This window comes from Stegodyphus dumicola, chromosome X1 (assembly GCF_044657685.1).
Source record: "Stegodyphus dumicola isolate Sdum_Otavi_A_Nest chromosome X1, ASM4465768v1".
In the NCBI taxonomy this organism is placed as follows: domain Eukaryota; kingdom Metazoa; phylum Arthropoda; class Arachnida; order Araneae; family Eresidae; genus Stegodyphus; species Stegodyphus dumicola.
Genome location: NC_140780.1, coordinates 149,811,447 through 149,830,071, shown reverse-complemented (window position 1 = coordinate 149,830,071; position 18,625 = coordinate 149,811,447). Strand labels below are relative to the sequence as shown.

The following is an 18,625-nucleotide window of genomic DNA, read 5'->3' as shown; positions in this document are numbered from 1 at the left end:
AGATCATACAGATACATTTAAGCAATATTTATTCAAGTTCTGCTCTTGCACGAAATGTGTTATGCGCTTTCCGGTGCTAAAATATGACGCGACTTTAAGTGATCGGATTTTTAATCAGTGTCTTATTGTTATTCGTGGAATGCGGCCTCGTTAGGTTTCTTAGGAAAGTGCTTAATTTTCCTCCCAATTTTTGTTTTGAAGATTGAAATTCCTTTGTAACGAGGATTTCAGAAGAAATGGATGAAAGAGCTTTTTTTACCCGTTTTTGTATTATAACATCATGTATCTCTATATTTTTTTCCTGTCCATTTCCAATATCATTTTACGTTTACAAAACTTCTTAAAAGTGTCTTCCTTGTGAAACAAATATTTTGATGTTCACTCAAACACAAGGCTTAAATTCCACAGGAGTCCGCCGGGAAATCCTGTGAGGTACATCATAGGATTTTAAGTGAAGTGGTAATTTCATCCACAGCCGCAAATAAGATGAGATCTTATACGAATTTTACCGATTTATCATCAATTTAACGTACTTTAATATTTTTATTTTCCTCTTAATATCTGAATTAATTTTAATTATCATTTAAAAATAGTTTTATCTATTTATTTATTTATGTTCAACTTTTCTGATAGCTTTTCATAGAATTGCGGCACTTCCAGTTTTGAAAATTGAGCTCTACATATAGACTAAGAGTGAGAAAAACTGCTCTGGAAAGAAATTTTTCATATTAGCTATTTGAACAAAATGTAATTATTGATTAAATTAATGACAAGTTTTACGCATAGAGTACGCTTGTAAGTTCTTATGCTGGAGATTTGAGTTGCAAGCATAATTATTCATTCGGCGATATTTTAAAATTGATCTCTTCAGATTTTCGAACGGTACTTCGACAATTTTTATGAGCTTCATTGTGTTAATGCGCATGTCTGGTTGTCTGTCATTTATAAATAAAGGAGTAATTTTTGTGTTTAACTCCAAGAAATTGATAAAATTTCATTGTAATAGCAGGAAAGGCCTATAAATTATAATCCTTTAATTTCCATGCTTGCCGCCAGCATTTGAATGCGTTTTCTTTCACCAGAATTTATTCTTTAAACTAGACCCAGCGAGGTTAACTCCTCCGAAAATATACATATTATTATTGAATGGGGGGAGAAAACTTATAATACGTTTATCTTCCCCCTCCCCCCAAAAAAACTCGCGTTTTCCAAGCCATGCTACCTAGGTAGAGCTAGTGCCGACTTTAAGATTAAGTTAATTGATAAAGCAAAAGGGGTGTCTGGTCAAGGAGATTTTTTAAGAACTGGATTGCATTCACGGTAAGATGTGATTATAATCCGGAAAAATCCTGGGCAGTCAGCCTGTTCCCCAGTCGTCGCTAAGCACTAAAAGTCATTAAAATGTTAAAAGTGTAAAATTTAGGCATGTGGTATTTAGATAATTTAAGATGACAGTAGCCACCTGATGGGGTGTCTGATTAATTACGAACGAAAGATTAGCTTTTGGAGGTCACCTTCGTAAAAGAAACATGAATAACGATGTTAAAAAACCGGCAAAACGAAATAAAAAGCTTGAACATCATTGAGTGTGTCAGGCAGCCGTGATTATAGCAACCATTCACGGCCAAGGACAAAGCTCAATCCAGGTGTGGGCGACTTTTTAAACAAGTCATATTTTCTTTTTTCACTCAACGTGTTGTCGCAGTCCCAAACAACTACGCAGGTGCAAAAGGGCCTTTCGCGGCGAAGAGCGCGTGTTTTACATGGCACGCATCTTACATGCTTCTGCATAAATACGTTGATTTCATGCTCATTTTCTTTTTTCGTGCATCGACGAAGGGTGGAGATGAGCATTTATTTATATTTTTTTCCCCTCTCATAAAATTACTAAGTTACTAGGACATCTCGATGAAAGCAAATTATTATTTTGTTTTTCTTTCAATGATGCAATTACAGATATAGCAGGTGGAATCAAAGCATTACACCTTGCGGAAGGTTTATTAAAATTGGTGTTTCTCCCCCCTCTCCTAGTTTTGATTTTAACGCGTGCGTTCTCTTTCACTAGGGGTGAAGGTCATATTGTTGTTTTCAGTGGGGAAAATTTGAAATTATTACATAACTTACTTTTTGAAGAATTGAGCAGTTATATACTTTTTAGATTTATAAAATTATTGTTTAAGCGAATTATCATGCTTTAGACAAAGGATGTAATTATTGTAAATAATTTAATAATTGCATTAATTGTGTTACAGAAGGGGAGATTACATGCAATTTTGACAAAATAATATTTGCTTTCAAGAGAACTAGGGAAAAAAGTAAGAGAAGGGAATAAAAATTATTCCTGTAATTATCATAAAGTGCCAGAGACGACATGTTAAGAATTCGCTGTTCTTTGTTCTTGGGGAAAACCACGAAAACGCTAATGCAGCCAGCCCGTTCGCGGGATTCGAATCTCGGACCGAACTACCAGTGTTCAGCGACTTTACCGCTCGGCCGCTGGTGGGCTGTTCTTCCTGAACTGGTCCGTATAATACTAAAAGATTAGGTTATTAATTAAGGCGGAGCATATTAGGGCTATCTGCCTGAAGAAAGAAAAGTCCGACTTCCTGTGGTAAAACTGACTCGTATTCACGTTACACATGGAAAAAACCACGAAATCACCCATACAACCAGTCCGTTCGCTGGGATTTGAACCCGAGTCACACTACCAGTGTTCAGCTGTCTTATAGAGCGGATAATAATGAAAAGTGTAAAAGCAAAGTGCTCTTCTGTAAAACTGAACATTGCTAAAGAATGAGTATATCTATTTGGTGAGCTTAAGAGATATAGAACCGCAATGTTAATTAAAAAAGAGCATACTATTGATATTTATTACAATATTTTTAAAAGAATATTTGCTTTACTTAGTATTCTGATTACAAATATAAAGGCATTATATTAACATAAACTGATTGCATTTATCTCATCAGGTCCGTTGAAGAGCCCCCCCCCCCAAAAAAAAAAAAACGCGGACCTTGGCTTAAATTTTTCGACCCCTGCCCTCTAAGCGGTGCGGATATGTTTCGGGTTTCATATACTTTGATAATTAAGGCAAAACAGACAAGGGCTGTGCCTAATTTAGCGTTACCCACGAAAAAAACACCTATACAGCTAACTGTTTTCGAACCACCAGTGTTCAACGATCGTATCCTCTCAGCCACAGATGGACTACAGTTTATATGCATTACCATAGTAATTTAAATGCGTAAAATGTATTCTTATTACGGTACTTTCTGCCACGCTTTAAATTATATTATTGTACTTTCTGCCACGCTTTAAATTATATGTTCAATAACGTTAATAACTTTTCCATTGTAATAACCAGATACTTTTCTCGAATTCTGTAAATATCTGAAGGTTTTTCCCTTGGAAATAATTCTATAAAATTCAGAAAAGTTCCGTAGCGACATTTGTTCATGTATGCAAACGTAGAATTTCTTTCTTTTGTTTTGATTAAGCACTAGAAACAGAAAAACTTATATTATTTTATCTCTGATCCTATAATTCAAAACAAATTTTTATCAATAACGGCGTCATCGCGGATATATAAAATACAGTATCGATAAGGTTGTAAAGCTAGCTTTCGGAGTACATTATCATGTTTTAGATTTGCACCTCATAATTTCCAAATCAAAATTTTTAGCGCAGAATAGAAAAGTATTTGCAGGGAGTCATGTGACTGTGAAACGTCATTTCGTATCGTATCTTAAAAGAATTGTAGTACTGGGTAAATAAAGATATTTTTTTATCACTGATTTGTGGTACTCGCGAAATCAAGCAATGAATGAGATGGAAAGCTAGAATCCTCCCCTCCCAGTAATCTCTTATGCCGCCCCTTCCGCGAGGCGAGTGCTAGGGAGAAAGCAGGTGAATAACTAATAGCTATACTAACGGCAGGTGCTAGTGTATCCTCCAATAACATTTTGACCTCGTGTTGAAATACACTGCTTTCATTCAAGAGATTCTTCCATCGTACACTGTAATGCAATTACGAAATACGATCCGTTTCATTATGGATATTTATTATTATGCGTTTTTTAGCGCTATCGTACAATCTAAACGCTACAGTTTAATGCATTATAGTAAGGATTAGGAAAGATTATGCGTCTCTTAAAGTCATTTAACCGCCATTTTCACTTTTAATTTCTTTATGATGAATTATTCTTTATTTTGTGTTGCTTAGCGAGTTTAAAAGAGATAATATATTTGGATTTTGCGAAAATTCGAAACACTTTTCTATAACCTCTATTTTAATTCAATACTTCATTTTCATTATTATGATCACTTCTCTTTGTTAATCTAAAAAACGAAGTCTTTCATACTAATCCATCACAAAGAGAAAGAAGTGATGTGACTCTACGTGTGTGCAAACTAGTTTCTCGTGATTAGTAATGACTCTTTAATTTAGGTTGATATTTCTGTAATTTCTGTTTTAGACCTTCCCCCGAGAGCGAGATGGACAGAAACATGGCAAAAGCAAAGAATACGAGCAGAAGGTGGCAGAGGCGAAGCTGGAACCACTCCTCCAGTATCACCCAGCAACCCTCCATCTCCTAATGTAAATTCGGAAAGAGGCCGTCCACATTTAACAACTTCTGCACATTCAGATCCTTTGCCAATTCTTCCTAAGGATGAAACTTCCATGGAAGAACCATCATCATCCAGTTCAACTCCGCCTCCAGTGAGACCAGCATACATGGCCGTGCCTGTAATTCAAAGTATAGCCACCCAAGATCGCCCATTAGACTACCATGTTCCAAGAGTTAGACGTCAGATTTCCCAGGAAAGTGAATCTGACGAAATACCATTTCCCCAAAATTCTGTGCATTTAAACCATGAACGAGATCACATCAAAGTGCAGCAATATCATTCGCAATCCAATGTTCAAATTCCCGATTCACAGGAGGACTCTCATCTAGACCCTTACCATTTCGAAATGCGTCCGATGTCTCCAGGTGATAGTGACAGTAACTCATCCAGATCGCCAGACAGTTTAGTGGATGAGAGAGAGAGAGGAGAGAAAATGGCTATGATTCCTTCATTGCCTGTTCGTCTAGCCCTGCTGCAGCAAAGGGTATGTGTATGCTAAGAGTATTTTTTAAAGTAATATTACAGTCTTTGCTGACAAAATTGAAAAAATAACTTGTTCCACTTTGTTAGTGTCGTGGAAATAATTACATACATTGCAAAAACAGTCCGTATCAAATAAAATAAAGCAGCTAATAATTATCCGTATGTTATAAAGCAAGTCTATTTTACATTAAAGTCTTAATTATCACGTTTTATTGAAAGTTAAGATTACAGTGGAATATGGCGCTATGAAATTTCAAAGCCTTTAGTTTAAAATCTACCTTTACTTAGACTGTTGCATCTTAAAGCATATATTAACTGACAGCTGCATACAGTGCTTGAAATTCGATTAAATAATAAATATGTATATAAGATAAATAGTAAGTTGGTTTCAGTAAGGACAGTTGTTTACTGTTATATCCACAGAAGTTTTCTTATAATTTTAATGTACGGACACAACATCTGACAGCTAAATATTTCCAATAACAAAAATGTGCAAAAGCTAAGTTTCTGTCATATTCTTAAAAACGATTTTATTAATTTTAAATTTTTATTTCATAAAAATTAATACATTTTCACAATACAAAAATACTCGGCATATAATTAAAATTGAACAAATTATTTTAACAGCTTGGACTTCCTACCGATGTTCCTTTAGAGTTTGTTAATGGAGGTCATGGTATAAAAAATCCCCTTTTGCAGAGGAGTCACAGACATTCCTCATCTGCCCAAGAGATGGCGCCACTTCCATCGCCTTGCGAGGAAATTCTACCTGCCGGAGAAATAGAAGCGGGAAGGTAAATATCGACTATTACCCAAAATTTTTTTTAAAGAAGAAATTTAAAATTATTTTTATTATAAAATATATGATTGTAACAGATGTATGACCATTGGCTGATTTATGAAATGAGGTGTATACCTCACTTAAAGTTTTTTCATGCTTTCTACTACTATTAATCCAGAAATTGATTTTTTAGAGGGTTGAAATGCGGTGCCCCTCGCTATTGCGAGTTACGCGACAGCATAAATCTCCATATGTGTAAGACTTAATAAACATTTTTGCTCGGGCAATAGATTATAAGATTTAGTTTGCTTATAAAGGTAAAGATACTATCAAAACAGATTTATTAGATTGCGCAAGTGGCTATCGCGTTAGGCCCCAATAATTAAAGAATAGTAAACCTTGTGGTTTAAGATAAACCGCCTGTGGATATGATTTTATTAACAATTATCCAAATACGTAATTATGCTGTTAAACCATGGCATTCTGTCATCATCTATTGATTTTCATTATCGTTGTGTTATTGAACATTAATTTCATCATTTAATAGGTTAAAGTTGCATATTTGCGCCAAAATAGGATATCTTTAGTGCAACATATGAACGATTTTTACATTTTGTCGAAAGCAGAGGTGTTAAAGATTATAATAGATTATAATTCTCATGTCAGTATGAGTACTTCCCTTTGTTCACTTACAAGTTGTGAAAATTAATGTTAAAAATTCACGTAATCCCATTGTTTAAATAATTAGGCAATCACTTTACGTAATAAAAAAGGACGTCATTAAAGTGAGGAAAATTTCATAAAGATGAATAATTATTTATTTTGCAACTAGTAATTATTGCACTTTAATATTATAATATGCTATATGAAACCGAATTGTACCACTTTCCTACCAAAGAAGGAAATAAACTTGGTGTATTTTTTGGTGGTTATATGTTTTCTTGCCTTTTTACTACCCTACTGGGATAGCAGTTAGCGATACCGACTGCTGTGCTGAAGGGCCCATTTTCGAATTGCAGAGAAGGCATGGATGTTTCTAAATTTAAAGTGTCTTTTCGGCAAGGAGCACTCTAAATATGCAGTGAGCCAAACGTCCTCTCGAGAGGTTGGAGACCTTGGACCCCTCCCGGGGTGCTGTCCATCAGAATTGGGGGGGACGACTTAGCAAAGTCACCTGTATGGCCCTCAAGGCTCTTGCCAACAATAGACACAACCTTACTTTCCTTGCTATATTGAATTTAGTGGGCTTGTTCTGATGTTCTCTGTCAGACAAGTGAGATATTTCACAACATAACAACAACATTTGATTAGTAAATCATTCCTTTTTATAAGCATGACTTCTCATGCTATTTCGGGGATTCAAGACAATATGTAAGTGAAACAGGGGATTAGGAATTATAAATACATAGTTTGAAAAGGGCATTAATTTTATACTAACTAGTATTAGTTACTATTAGGAATTATAAACATCAAAAGTTTTATTTTAGCTAGAAATAGTATATAAACTTTGGCAATCCCAAACAGGTGCTGCAACTTGCATAATCTATCCTGTTATATCACAGTTAGAAAAATGTAATGTATATTGTATTTAACTGAGAAAGTCATTATAAAATTCATTGCTGTTTTTAAATCCGCTGTAAATACCAAACAAATACATTTAGATTTAAAATATAAATTAGACATATATAGTAATTTTAAAACTTGTTTGCTTAATGAAGACTATAATTCTTCTTTTATATTTGGTTTGTAAAATACCAGGACATTGCTATAAATTTAGGTGAGACCTCATATTTTTATTTCTTCTTTGACTGGCATTATTAAAAATCTTTGCACAGGTAATCTAATTATGCTAATTTTTTAATTAGCAATGCATCTTTTTAATTTCTTTTTTTAAATCTTTGAACAAGATGTGAAAATTTGCCAAATTAGTTTTCATTCCATTTGTGAGAGCTATTTAATAAATAAATACTTAATATTTCAGTAGTCTGATTATTCATAGAAATTTCAAAACAGCTTTCAACTTTGAGTCACTAAGCAGATGATCAATAATTCTTTAAAAAGAGTCCAGAAAAGTATCTTGGTAGTCAGCTGAAATGTTTATTTGCTTGGCTTTCCTTTTTAAACTTTGAAGTGTAATTTAAATATGTATATAGAAAAAAATATTTTAAATGTTTAATGCTCGAGAATTAATTAATAACCAAGAATTAAATTATATTTTTAAGAAAGTAAATATACTGGGTGTCCCATAAGCTCGTAAATATTTTAAAAATTCATATAGTTTGAAGGAATTGGTAGAACTGAACACAGTTTGTGAACAAATTATTCTCGTAAAGGAGGATTTTTTTTTTTTTTTTTTTTTTTTTTTTTTTAATAAAGAAAAAGAAAATAGTTAAAATTTTTGTCAATAGATGGGAGCAAATCACACATTTCCAAAGAAAACTATAATTATTTCCATGCAGGCATACAAACATATCATTCTTATTCTGTGTGTTCATGATCGTAACAAATTGCAGTTTGCAAGCGAGTCAACAACACTGTTAACTGCAGCATGCAACATATCTGAATGGATGCAGGAGATAGCTTGGCAAATGGCATCCTTTAACCGCACTAAAGAGCATGGGCAATTGCAGTTTTTTTCTGGATTTGACATAACCTGAAAGCCAAAAATCAAGTGGTGTTAAGTCTGGGGGAGCAAGGGGGCCACTCATTTTTGCAGTTAAGTGCTGTGTGTATGTAAGGGCTCTGAGTATAGGCACATAAGTTCTACTTTTCCCAGATTCTACTGTTATGGGTCTTGACTGTTCCATGCAGTGAAGAATGAACCTCATTTGTCCACAAGTTAATGAGAAGCCATTGTGGATCATCATCAATTTTCGACAAAATTCAGTTTGCATACCAATATCTCATGCACTAGTTACTGCACTGGTTATTGTTTCTTTAGAGTTCCATTTGCAAAGCCACATTTGGAAGTACACACCTCTGATAAATTTGGCACACCACTACAAGAGCAGTGATACAAATCTGTTTCCTATTTCCTCGAAATATCATACCAGGGAAGTTCGGCAAGAGTGATTAGACCTGAACCTTTCTTCCACCCATTTCTTCCATTCCTGTGACTGAAACCTTTGTAAAACTTCAGACAGTGGTTCTTTGCTGAGGTAAAACAGCTTCACCAATAACACTGTGTCCATCACAATTAAAACTTAATGTATGACCAAGTTGGAGGAAAATCAGCTATGAGCTACTAATAATAAAAAACTGCAATTTATAGGACTCTGATTTGCATATTTCTTGTTACTTCATCTGTGCAGCACCCTTTATCAATGAAAATTTTAACTATATTTTTTTTATTTAACCTAAAAAAAAAAAAAAAAAAAAAAAAAAAAAGATCTGCATCATAAACCACAGTCTGTTTAACCTATTCCTTCAATTTGTATGTATTTTAAAAATATTTACAGGCTTATGGGGGTACCCTATGCTAAACCTTTGCCTTTTGATTGACATATTTTTATTAAGAAAGGCTGCTACATAACTTTTGAAACCACTTTAATTATACAGAAGGTAAGTAAGATTGAAATAAACTCTATAAAAGAATTCGTGATTCTGGAAAGCCACTAACTTGCCACATTACGTTTTTATGTACCTGATAGTAAATTAAACTGTAGCAAAAGGAAACAATTTTAAATTTGTCGTACTCCTCTTTTTAGGCTAAGCTGCAGAGTTTGTGGGAAAACATTTGGATTGCAAAGATTATTGAACAGGCATATGAAATGCCATAGTGATATGAAGCGGTACCTTTGTACGTTTTGTGGCAAGGGATTTAATGATACATTTGACTTAAAGAGACACACCAGGACACACACAGGTAAGTTCTTCATAATTTTTTGATTGTAATATAAAGTTGCTAATAAATAATACCCATTGCCTGTTAAATGTTCAAGGTAAGTGTTTTGCTGTACAAATTTTCAGGAATGCTTTGCTAATTTGATAAGCCACTAAAACATGTGCATTGCTTTCAGAGAGATCTGACATGAGGAATAAAACTTTTGCTAAATGCGGAAGCTAATTCATTCTTTCCAAAATTGGATTTCTTGTGTATTAATACTTCACTTGTCAGTAAATAATAATCTAAAAATAATCTTTTCTTGCTCTTTTAATTTGAGGAAATAACTGATGATTTATTATAGCAATGTATGGGAAAACTATCAGCTTGAAAGATGAAAGGCTTTACAAAAGACTTCCTTAAGATGGATTGGATAGGTTTATTCGTATGAAAAAAGTGTGAAATTTTTTTTTTTTCAAAAACATCTGAGGAAAAAATTATTTACATTCTGTTTTTTAAAAAGTTTCTTTGTAAAAATTTACAGTTGTAGTCAACACGACTCAGTGGTGTAGTTTCTGTTTATATTAATCTGTTATGAAAACTTATGTATTGAACCTAATTAGTATCACATTCAATAGAATTCCACCCTTTTCCGATTATCAAAATTGAAAATGATTAAGAAGTAAAGATAGGAAAAAGCAGCTGAAGGTCCATAGTTGATATTAATTTTATTTCTTTAATTTACATAGCTAATTTGAATGATTTATGTAGACATTTAGTAACTTGAATAAAAATATAAGCTTTGAAGCTTTTTCATATCCCAACCTATTTCTTGATTGACTGTGCATCAGAACAAACTTATTAAAAAAATAATTCTTTTAAAACAAGATGATATTGTTTTGACTAGAAGCTAGATTGGTAGTGATTATTTTAGCTTGTGAATATGATACTTTTACGTGTATGCTTTCTTTCAATATACCTATGGACTTAACTGCTCTACAACCAAGCATTGCTTTTCTAACTGCTTGTAAAATTTTTGTATCAAACAGTATACTTTTACATTAAGCAGAGAACCAACCATTGAAGGATAATTATTGAGATATAAACTTGAGAAATCTGGATTACCATAATTTTTTTTATAAAAATTCTGTAGGTTTTGCCTTTGCTCTAGCTAATAAACAATATAAAACAATCTATCTTAAGACTACAAAATTTTGATTTTAATTAGTGTATCATTTTAAACATTGGAATGATAAAATCACAATATAGATAATTTAAATTAAAATCATCAACACTCCTTTCCTAACCCATAAATGAAAATCAATTAAGTCCTTATGGAGAATTGCTGAATTTGTTGGAACTAAGTATTGATAAAATAAACATAGTATTAAGAAAAGAAACCAACTTGAAGAAAGGACTATGCCGAAGTACTTTCATGCAAATAACATTTTCAAAGAATTCTTTTATTTTTTCCTTAAATATGTGCAGTTTTTAATTTAAAATTTAACTGTTTCTTAATAAATAAGAAAAATACCAGATTTTGTTTATATCATGTTTAATACAGTCAAAAGTCGTTAATCCGGACTCGTCGGGACTTCGGCTATTCTGGATTATCGATTTTTCCGGATTATAGATCATCAGTTTAAATCTGGTAAGATGGCATGCAGAAATTATAAAATTAAAAATATGAAATCGTAATTTATGAAATAAAGAACAATTATGATCTAAAGGATATCAAAATTTACAAAAAAAAACCTTAATATTTATTTGTTTACTTTATTAAACATTTCTTTCAATGTAAGTTGTTTAAGTTGCTTCGTTTTATGTGATAATACTTTCTCTTTAATTCTATAAACAGACATAATTTCTTTTTTAGTTAAAAAGTTCCGCTGTTCAAGTCCTATAATTGCTGTGTCGAGAATACCGACTAATTTGTCAATCGAAATTTTTTCGTTTTCAATAACCTCTGTGTCACTTTCTTCACTATCGGAAGCGAATTATAATGACGAGGAATTTGATTTAAATCATATCAAAGACGGAGTAAATCGAGATGAACTACTACATTTAGTAAGGAATTATAAGCCAAATAAAATAAAAACATCTGCCCTGAAGATAAGGATAGCGCTGACAGATCAACTTCCAAATGATTGCGCGCCGCGGCGTCCCCCCCCCCCCCCCGCCGCAGAGCAGCGTGAAATTGATAAACAGATTCGGAATGGTTAGAGAAACAAAGAATATGCCTTTATCCATTTTTTGAAGCAATTCCACTTTTTGTTTAATGGACTTTGAAACATACTTTCGCTTTGTAGATCCTTTACATATTAATAAATATATATCGGAAATTCTATTTGACATAATCGAAAGTTCAAGCCTACTTTTATAAAATTGCTCTAACAGTCTGCAAACAATAATAAGCCGGATCCAATTAGAAGATTAAGGAACAACGCAATCTGCAACATTAACTGAATTAGATAATTTTAACTTAGCTTATACCGTCCGTTATGCATTAAACGTGTATGCGTAAACGTATTATGCGCATGCGCACACGCATATTCACAGCCGTAGTTGACGCATGCGCAGAAAGTTTGTAGCTTTGAGGTCCAGATTATAGATCATTCCATATTATGGGTGTCCGAATTAACGACTTTTGACTGTATATTGTCAATACATCCAAAATTTGTGCAGTTTTCGTGATAGGTTGAAAAAGTAGATACAGAATTCTTTGCAGCAAAAGAATATAAGATTTTGTTTTGTTCATGTGTTCTATTTTTCTATATTGTCAAAATTTTATTATTTTCATCGTTTTAGATGATTATTATTTAGAACTCTTTCTGAATTCTTGGAAATCATGAAAAATGTTTCATGTGAAAAAAACTTTTTTCAGATTATGATGATTCATTTAAGCATAATTTATCTGCCTTGATTTTTATTTTAATATGATTTATTTCAAGTTATTAGTGTGATTGTTATTTATAATTCTTTCTCTTTTGTAGGAGTACGCCCATACAAGTGTAATATGTGTGAAAAGTCATTTACGCAGAGATGTTCTTTAGAGTCCCACACATTAAAAGTTCATGGTATTCAGCATCAATATGCTTATAAAGAACGAAGAGCCAAAGTATATGTTTGTGAAGAATGTGGACATACTACAACCGAGCCTGAAGTACATTATGTTCATTTAAAACAGAACCATCCATACAGTCCAGCTTTGCTTAAATTTTATGACAAACGTCATTTTAAATTTTCTGATGGATCATTCCCACTGGGTTTATTGAGAGTACATTCATAAAATTTGGCAGAGTTGTGTTGTGAAACCATGTAGATTTCATTCAGGACAGACATTATTTTATGCTAGTTGTAATGCTTCAGTTTTCCATGCCTATATAAGAATTTAAGAATACTATGTTTTTAATGATGGAAATTGTTTCATAGCTTAGTGTATTTCTCCTAGTGGCAGTTTCTTTAGGTATATTTTATTTTAATATATTTATTAATGCAGTGAGGTGTTATTTCATATTTTTGAGTTGTGTAATTTTTTTGTATATAAAATTTGAGCTATGAATATGAGGAAGACTAAACCTCCATCATTAGTTGATATTACTAAGATTATAATAATCTAACAAATATTTAATAATATATTGCATGCTCTTTAATGAAGCCTGAAATTATTTATCAGAACAGTTAAAAAAAGTTTTAGAATAGATCTAAAGTAGGTGAAAATGGTTCTGTTTTGTAGGATTGTCTATACTTTATTTAATCAAAAATGAATTGCTAGTGATTATTTATCAAAAGAGCATTTTAAAAATTTCTGTTTAAAAAGCTTTAAACAAATGTAGTTAATTTAAAAATTGATAATATTTATTTTGCATTTTGTTTAATAAATATTTTAATAAATATATTTTTAAATGTAAAAAAATTTTTAAGATTTTATTGTGCTTTTATAATCAAGCATTCTGTTAAAATTACTTTTGTTTGGACAGTCTAGTCGTACTGTAGATCTGTACACTGAAGCTACTGAGCCTTTATAATCAAAATCTTCTGAAACTCCACTGTAGCATTTTAATTGCTGTATTTTTATGTGATGCTTTTTCAGTAATTATGTGCTTACTCTTGATATAGTATGATGGTTATTGAATATGCATATTTATGTATTATTTTTATGTGATACATTACCATTGCTTTTGCTTTCAAAAGAATCAAGTAAAAATTATCACCAACATTTTTTCTAAGCATTCTGAATAATTTGGTTGCATACTTGCATCTTCCATGTAAAAAAGGCACAAATCATTGCTGTTGAATGCATTTTAGCAGCATTTACATCTGGCACTAAATATGTTCCTTTTTTAAAATGCTCAAGTGGTAGGTAGTTTTGTTGCGTTTTTTATGTTCACTGTAAATATTTTGTACAAATGTTGCGATAAGTACAAACTAACGTGCTTTCACTTGTCTGTCTGTATTATGTTATTTAAATGAATTGAAGCTAATGTCTTTCGTATTTGTAATTCATGAATGTTTCTGTATTAGCTGAGAGAATTTGATTATGTTGCAATATCTCATTATGTTTTGCAAGTGTGACATTGCTGGTCTTTTGAATATTTATTTAACATAATTTCTTAAGGTTGTGTTGTTGATAGTTATATTCAAAACTGCAAAGGTTTTTGTCAAAATGAAATTGAGCTTTCTTTGAATATTTATTAGAAAAATAAGTTTCTAAAACAAACTTCGTATTCAAATGACATAAGACTTAAGAGTTTACTGTACAAAGCTTTCATGAATATTTTCAGATGGCCTATTATAGATTAAAAATACTATTATTATTTTCAATTCTGTGAATTTCAGTTGTGCTTGAGAAAGAAGTAAAAACTAAATGAAAAATATATTGTTTCCATTTATTCAGAACAAGATTATGAAAGAGTATAAATTCAACTTTGCTTGAATTAAAATGTTTACTGTTATACAGTATAATTTGTTTGCTGTTAGTGTCTGATTTTGGAGCTTTTTAACTAATCAGCTGTAAAGAATCAAAAGGTGTGGCAGACTGCCTTTCTGTGGGAGCTATGTGGTTAAGGATTGCTCATAAAATGTGTATTCTGTATAGTTTTAGAACAGATTACCATAAGCTTTTGGGGATTTGTATTTATTTGTGGGGATTAAAACTGGATTTATATGAATAGGTATGTAACACTGTAAACTTCACAAAATCAAACTGTGTTAACCTATTCTGGATAGTTGTACAGCTACAACACTGCCCAGTAAAAAGTTTATACTATTTTAAATCTTCCGGATAGTGGTTCACTGAAAATATATAGAAAATTTTATTTATACAAAAAGATTTGTAATACTCAAAGTGCACTTATATTATGGATTTTCAATATTTATAAGATTACTGTGATTATTTTCAGTAATGTCTGTCTATGTTTAGACAATGAATATGATATATATTATTGTAAATGAATTTCTTTTTTGTGTTGAATAAAGTCTATTTTTGATTTCCTATAAATTATATATGAGTACAAATTAAAAAAAAATATGGCAAGTAGAATAAAAACCAAGTGCATAATTTAGATTCAGTGAGAAGTTATTTACTTGTAAATTTGTTGTAACTTGTGATGAACTTGATAAAGAGTGCCTTTCTTTTGATATAAATTAGATTTCTATCTGCCAAATGACAAAATGAAGTTATTTAAATGTAGTAATTTAATTTGATTTAATTCTAGTTTCTTGTAAGAATTGAATTTTAGAAAATTCTGAAGAAAAAGTTATTTTTATATAAATGTTTTATTTTTATGATATGAGTTATTTTTGATATAATAAATTTATGTACACTATACAAGCTTCAAAGAAAAATATATTTTATCCACTGTTTATTACTGATTACTGATAATCAAAATATGTAATGATATATGTTACCTGGCAAAAATCAAAATTTAAAAGAAATCTGTTATTGAGTAACATGTAGTTAGTTATAAATATTAAAATTAAATATTTTTCTTGTGTAAAATTTTATGTACTTTTTTAATCAAAAGTTATGAAAGCTGTAACTTATTAATTAAATTTTAAATCAAAAGTTTATATTAATGTAATTGTTACTCTGGAGCTTTAATCAAAATATTTGTATACAAATGTATTTTCCAGATGGGGGGAGAAATGTTTCATTCAGTTATAATAAACTTCTAAATGTTGTTTAGAATGTGATTTTGTATTATATAAAGGATTTTGTAAGTATATAATCTTGCATAATGGATTACTGTTTCAAATTTCATTTTATGCATATTGTACAGTAGTTTCATTTTTTGTTAATTTTTAAGGTAAACTGAAATTATTTGATGAAAGGACTTAAATATGTTAACTAACTTCAGACGAGGTTAGTTTAATCTTTGACACATGATAGATTTTTTTTTTTTTTTTAATTTTCTGGCAGTAAATTTTATAACTGACGTGTGTGTAATATCTGGTATCCACTGGACACTTTTTCATTCTTGCAATGTAGTACTTTTGATTTTGAAACTGAACTGCCTTGATTCAGTTGCATTAAAATGGGTTTACCCAATTGTTGTTTATTCTTAATGTGCAATATCCTTCAACTGATCATTTGCATTGATCTTTATTCTAAAATGATTTCAAGAAATTTTGAATTTATGTTATAAAGCATATTTAGAAAACCTATCTTCTCTCCCCTCCTCTGTTTAGTTTAGTATAGAATATTTCAGGATTTGTGGATGAATTTTATTTGTTTAACTCACTTTATAAAGTGATTTTATTATTAGTCTAATACTAATACTTCTATAGACTTTTCTCATCTGCTTGATATTTCGTTTCTATGACACATCTTCCCTCATGATACTAATACTTATTGATGGAATTTTCCATAACATTGTAAAGATATGTAAAGTAACCAGTTGTTATCTCACTGAAATTATACTAGAATTGTCTTAATATGAGAGAATGCTAAAAATAAATATACAGTAGAACAAATGGAGAAAGCATGCAAGGGTTTGTCCCTTCAGTATATGCACAGAAAGTACGCTTCACTTTTTTAAATTTATGAGGCCCCGGCCTAATCTTCAAAGCTGTTCCCATGAGAGAAGTATGTAAAAATGTACAGAGTATACTTTTATGTGATGTAATTGATTAAATGCTTAAAAAATATTAAGAATGGTAAATTTGCATATATTGATGGGTTTTGAAAAAGAAATTAAATTTTGCCATGTCCTTTTGTAACTAATTATTGTTATAGTTAAATTGTTTAACTTTATAAACATTATAATCTTTGGTTCTTAAACTGGGAGGAGTTAATTTCTAAAACTAAACATTTACATTTTACCTTATAACAGTTCAGATTTGGAAACAATTTTTTTTGACTTTATGGCTTGAATTAAAAAAAATATATAACAATAATCATTGTTTTAAAACGAAAAGTGATGTGATATCCTTCGTAGAGAGAACATTGGAGTTATAGCAAAGCATTGAATAAAAATCGAAAAAGTGTTATGTACATTTCATAAATTTCATGAAATCCATTTTCTGTCATGTGAAACATTTCCACAGCTTGGCTGTAGATTGTCAATAAAAATTTTCCTTGCACATTTTTGTGATGTATTAAAAATGTGAATGGGTGTCATTTGGCTGTATTTGTATATAACTGCAGATAAATGAAATAAAATTATTCAAAGTGTATCTGTGCTCATTATTTTGTGCAACAAATGTTCTGATATTGTAATTTTTTTTTGTTATAGTACTCATTATGAAAATTTTAGTGTAAAACGTAAATTCAGAAACTCTTGGTGGTAATTTATCCTCTTCTGGTGTATAAATATAGCAAGTCATTATTAAGTAGTAATGAATTTAACGTAGTTAACGAAACTGATTTTAGTATATGTCTTTCTTTATAGTTTCATCATAACTAGTTTGTATAAGCAGACGAAGAATGCTGTCTTTGTTCCTTTATGTAGAAACACTTCGCTATGCAGCTGTAAAAGTATAGGATATCTCGAAAATATTTTAGCTCTGCTAATTTTTTGCTCTTGATGTTTTAGAGCCTGAAATTTTACTTTTACATCTTAGACATGATTTGTTATTGTTGTTTATTGCTGCACTTTTGGTGTTAAAAGATTGGCGTGTGTATACATTTATATAATATATATGTAAAGTTTGTTAATGAGAATTTAAATCTTTGTATATACGCTTTTAGATAAGAAATTTGAAGTACATAAACTTTTCGGTAGGTATAGCAAAGAAAAGAAAGGGAAATACATTACTGCTTGAAGTAAACAAGTTTATAAGCGAACATAAAGAAAAAAAAATCTGAACTACTTCAGGAAGAATCGTTTCTCCTTCACGATAACGTAAGTTAATATAGTGGCATAATAACCATCTTCTACCCACTATTCATTCATACCATAATCTAGTCCATGAACAGCTGACTTCGCATAATCGTCGACCGAATGTTAGCTCGTGTTATTTTCGCCGTGATTGGTCAGTTCTTATATCAGCTTGGTATAAGAACCGACTTCGTTCAAAAAAGAGCTTTCTAGTCATGAGGCATTGTGACGTAGGACATAAACCCGTTCACATTTGTGTAGAGGATTTTAAGCCATAGTCAGGTCTCCGCAACCTTTTCTCACCTGCGACGCACAAAAAATCTTTCTGGAATTTCGTGGCACACCAAAGAGTTCCGAGTTATCAAGGAAGTGCCGAAAAAATTCAAATGCTGACACATTTACAATCACACACACAACCACACAACAGTGAAATATATAAAAACATTTAAAATAGACATTATTAAGGGAAAAAAATGTCATTGTGTATTAAATACATGATAAAAAATTGCAAAATGTCAAATACATGTATTTGACTGCGGCACACCTATATCCTACTCATGGCACACCGGTTGCGAAGCACTGTATTAT

General features: G+C 31.3%; 1 protein-coding gene across 3 annotated transcripts in view; it reads left to right on the top strand.

Moving 5' to 3' along the window:
- The window catches only part of ovo (transcriptional regulator ovo), a 215,934-nt gene extending 198,541 nt beyond the window's left edge, over nucleotides 1-17,393 (top strand). For 2 of the 3 annotated variants that reach the window (XM_035360959.2, XM_035360957.2), the window contains exons 2-5: nucleotides 4,476-5,113; nucleotides 5,740-5,906; nucleotides 9,601-9,758; nucleotides 12,710-17,393. In XM_035360959.2, the coding sequence (XP_035216850.1) occupies nucleotides 4,476-5,113; nucleotides 5,740-5,906; nucleotides 9,601-9,758; nucleotides 12,710-13,005 (1,259 nt within the window). In that variant the 3' untranslated portion in view covers nucleotides 13,006-17,393. The remainder of the gene's footprint in view (nucleotides 1-4,475; nucleotides 5,114-5,739; nucleotides 5,907-9,600; nucleotides 9,759-12,709) is intronic. The other variant, XM_035360958.2, reaches the window with a different exon arrangement.
- The last annotated feature ends 1,232 nt before the right edge of the window (nucleotides 17,394-18,625 follow it).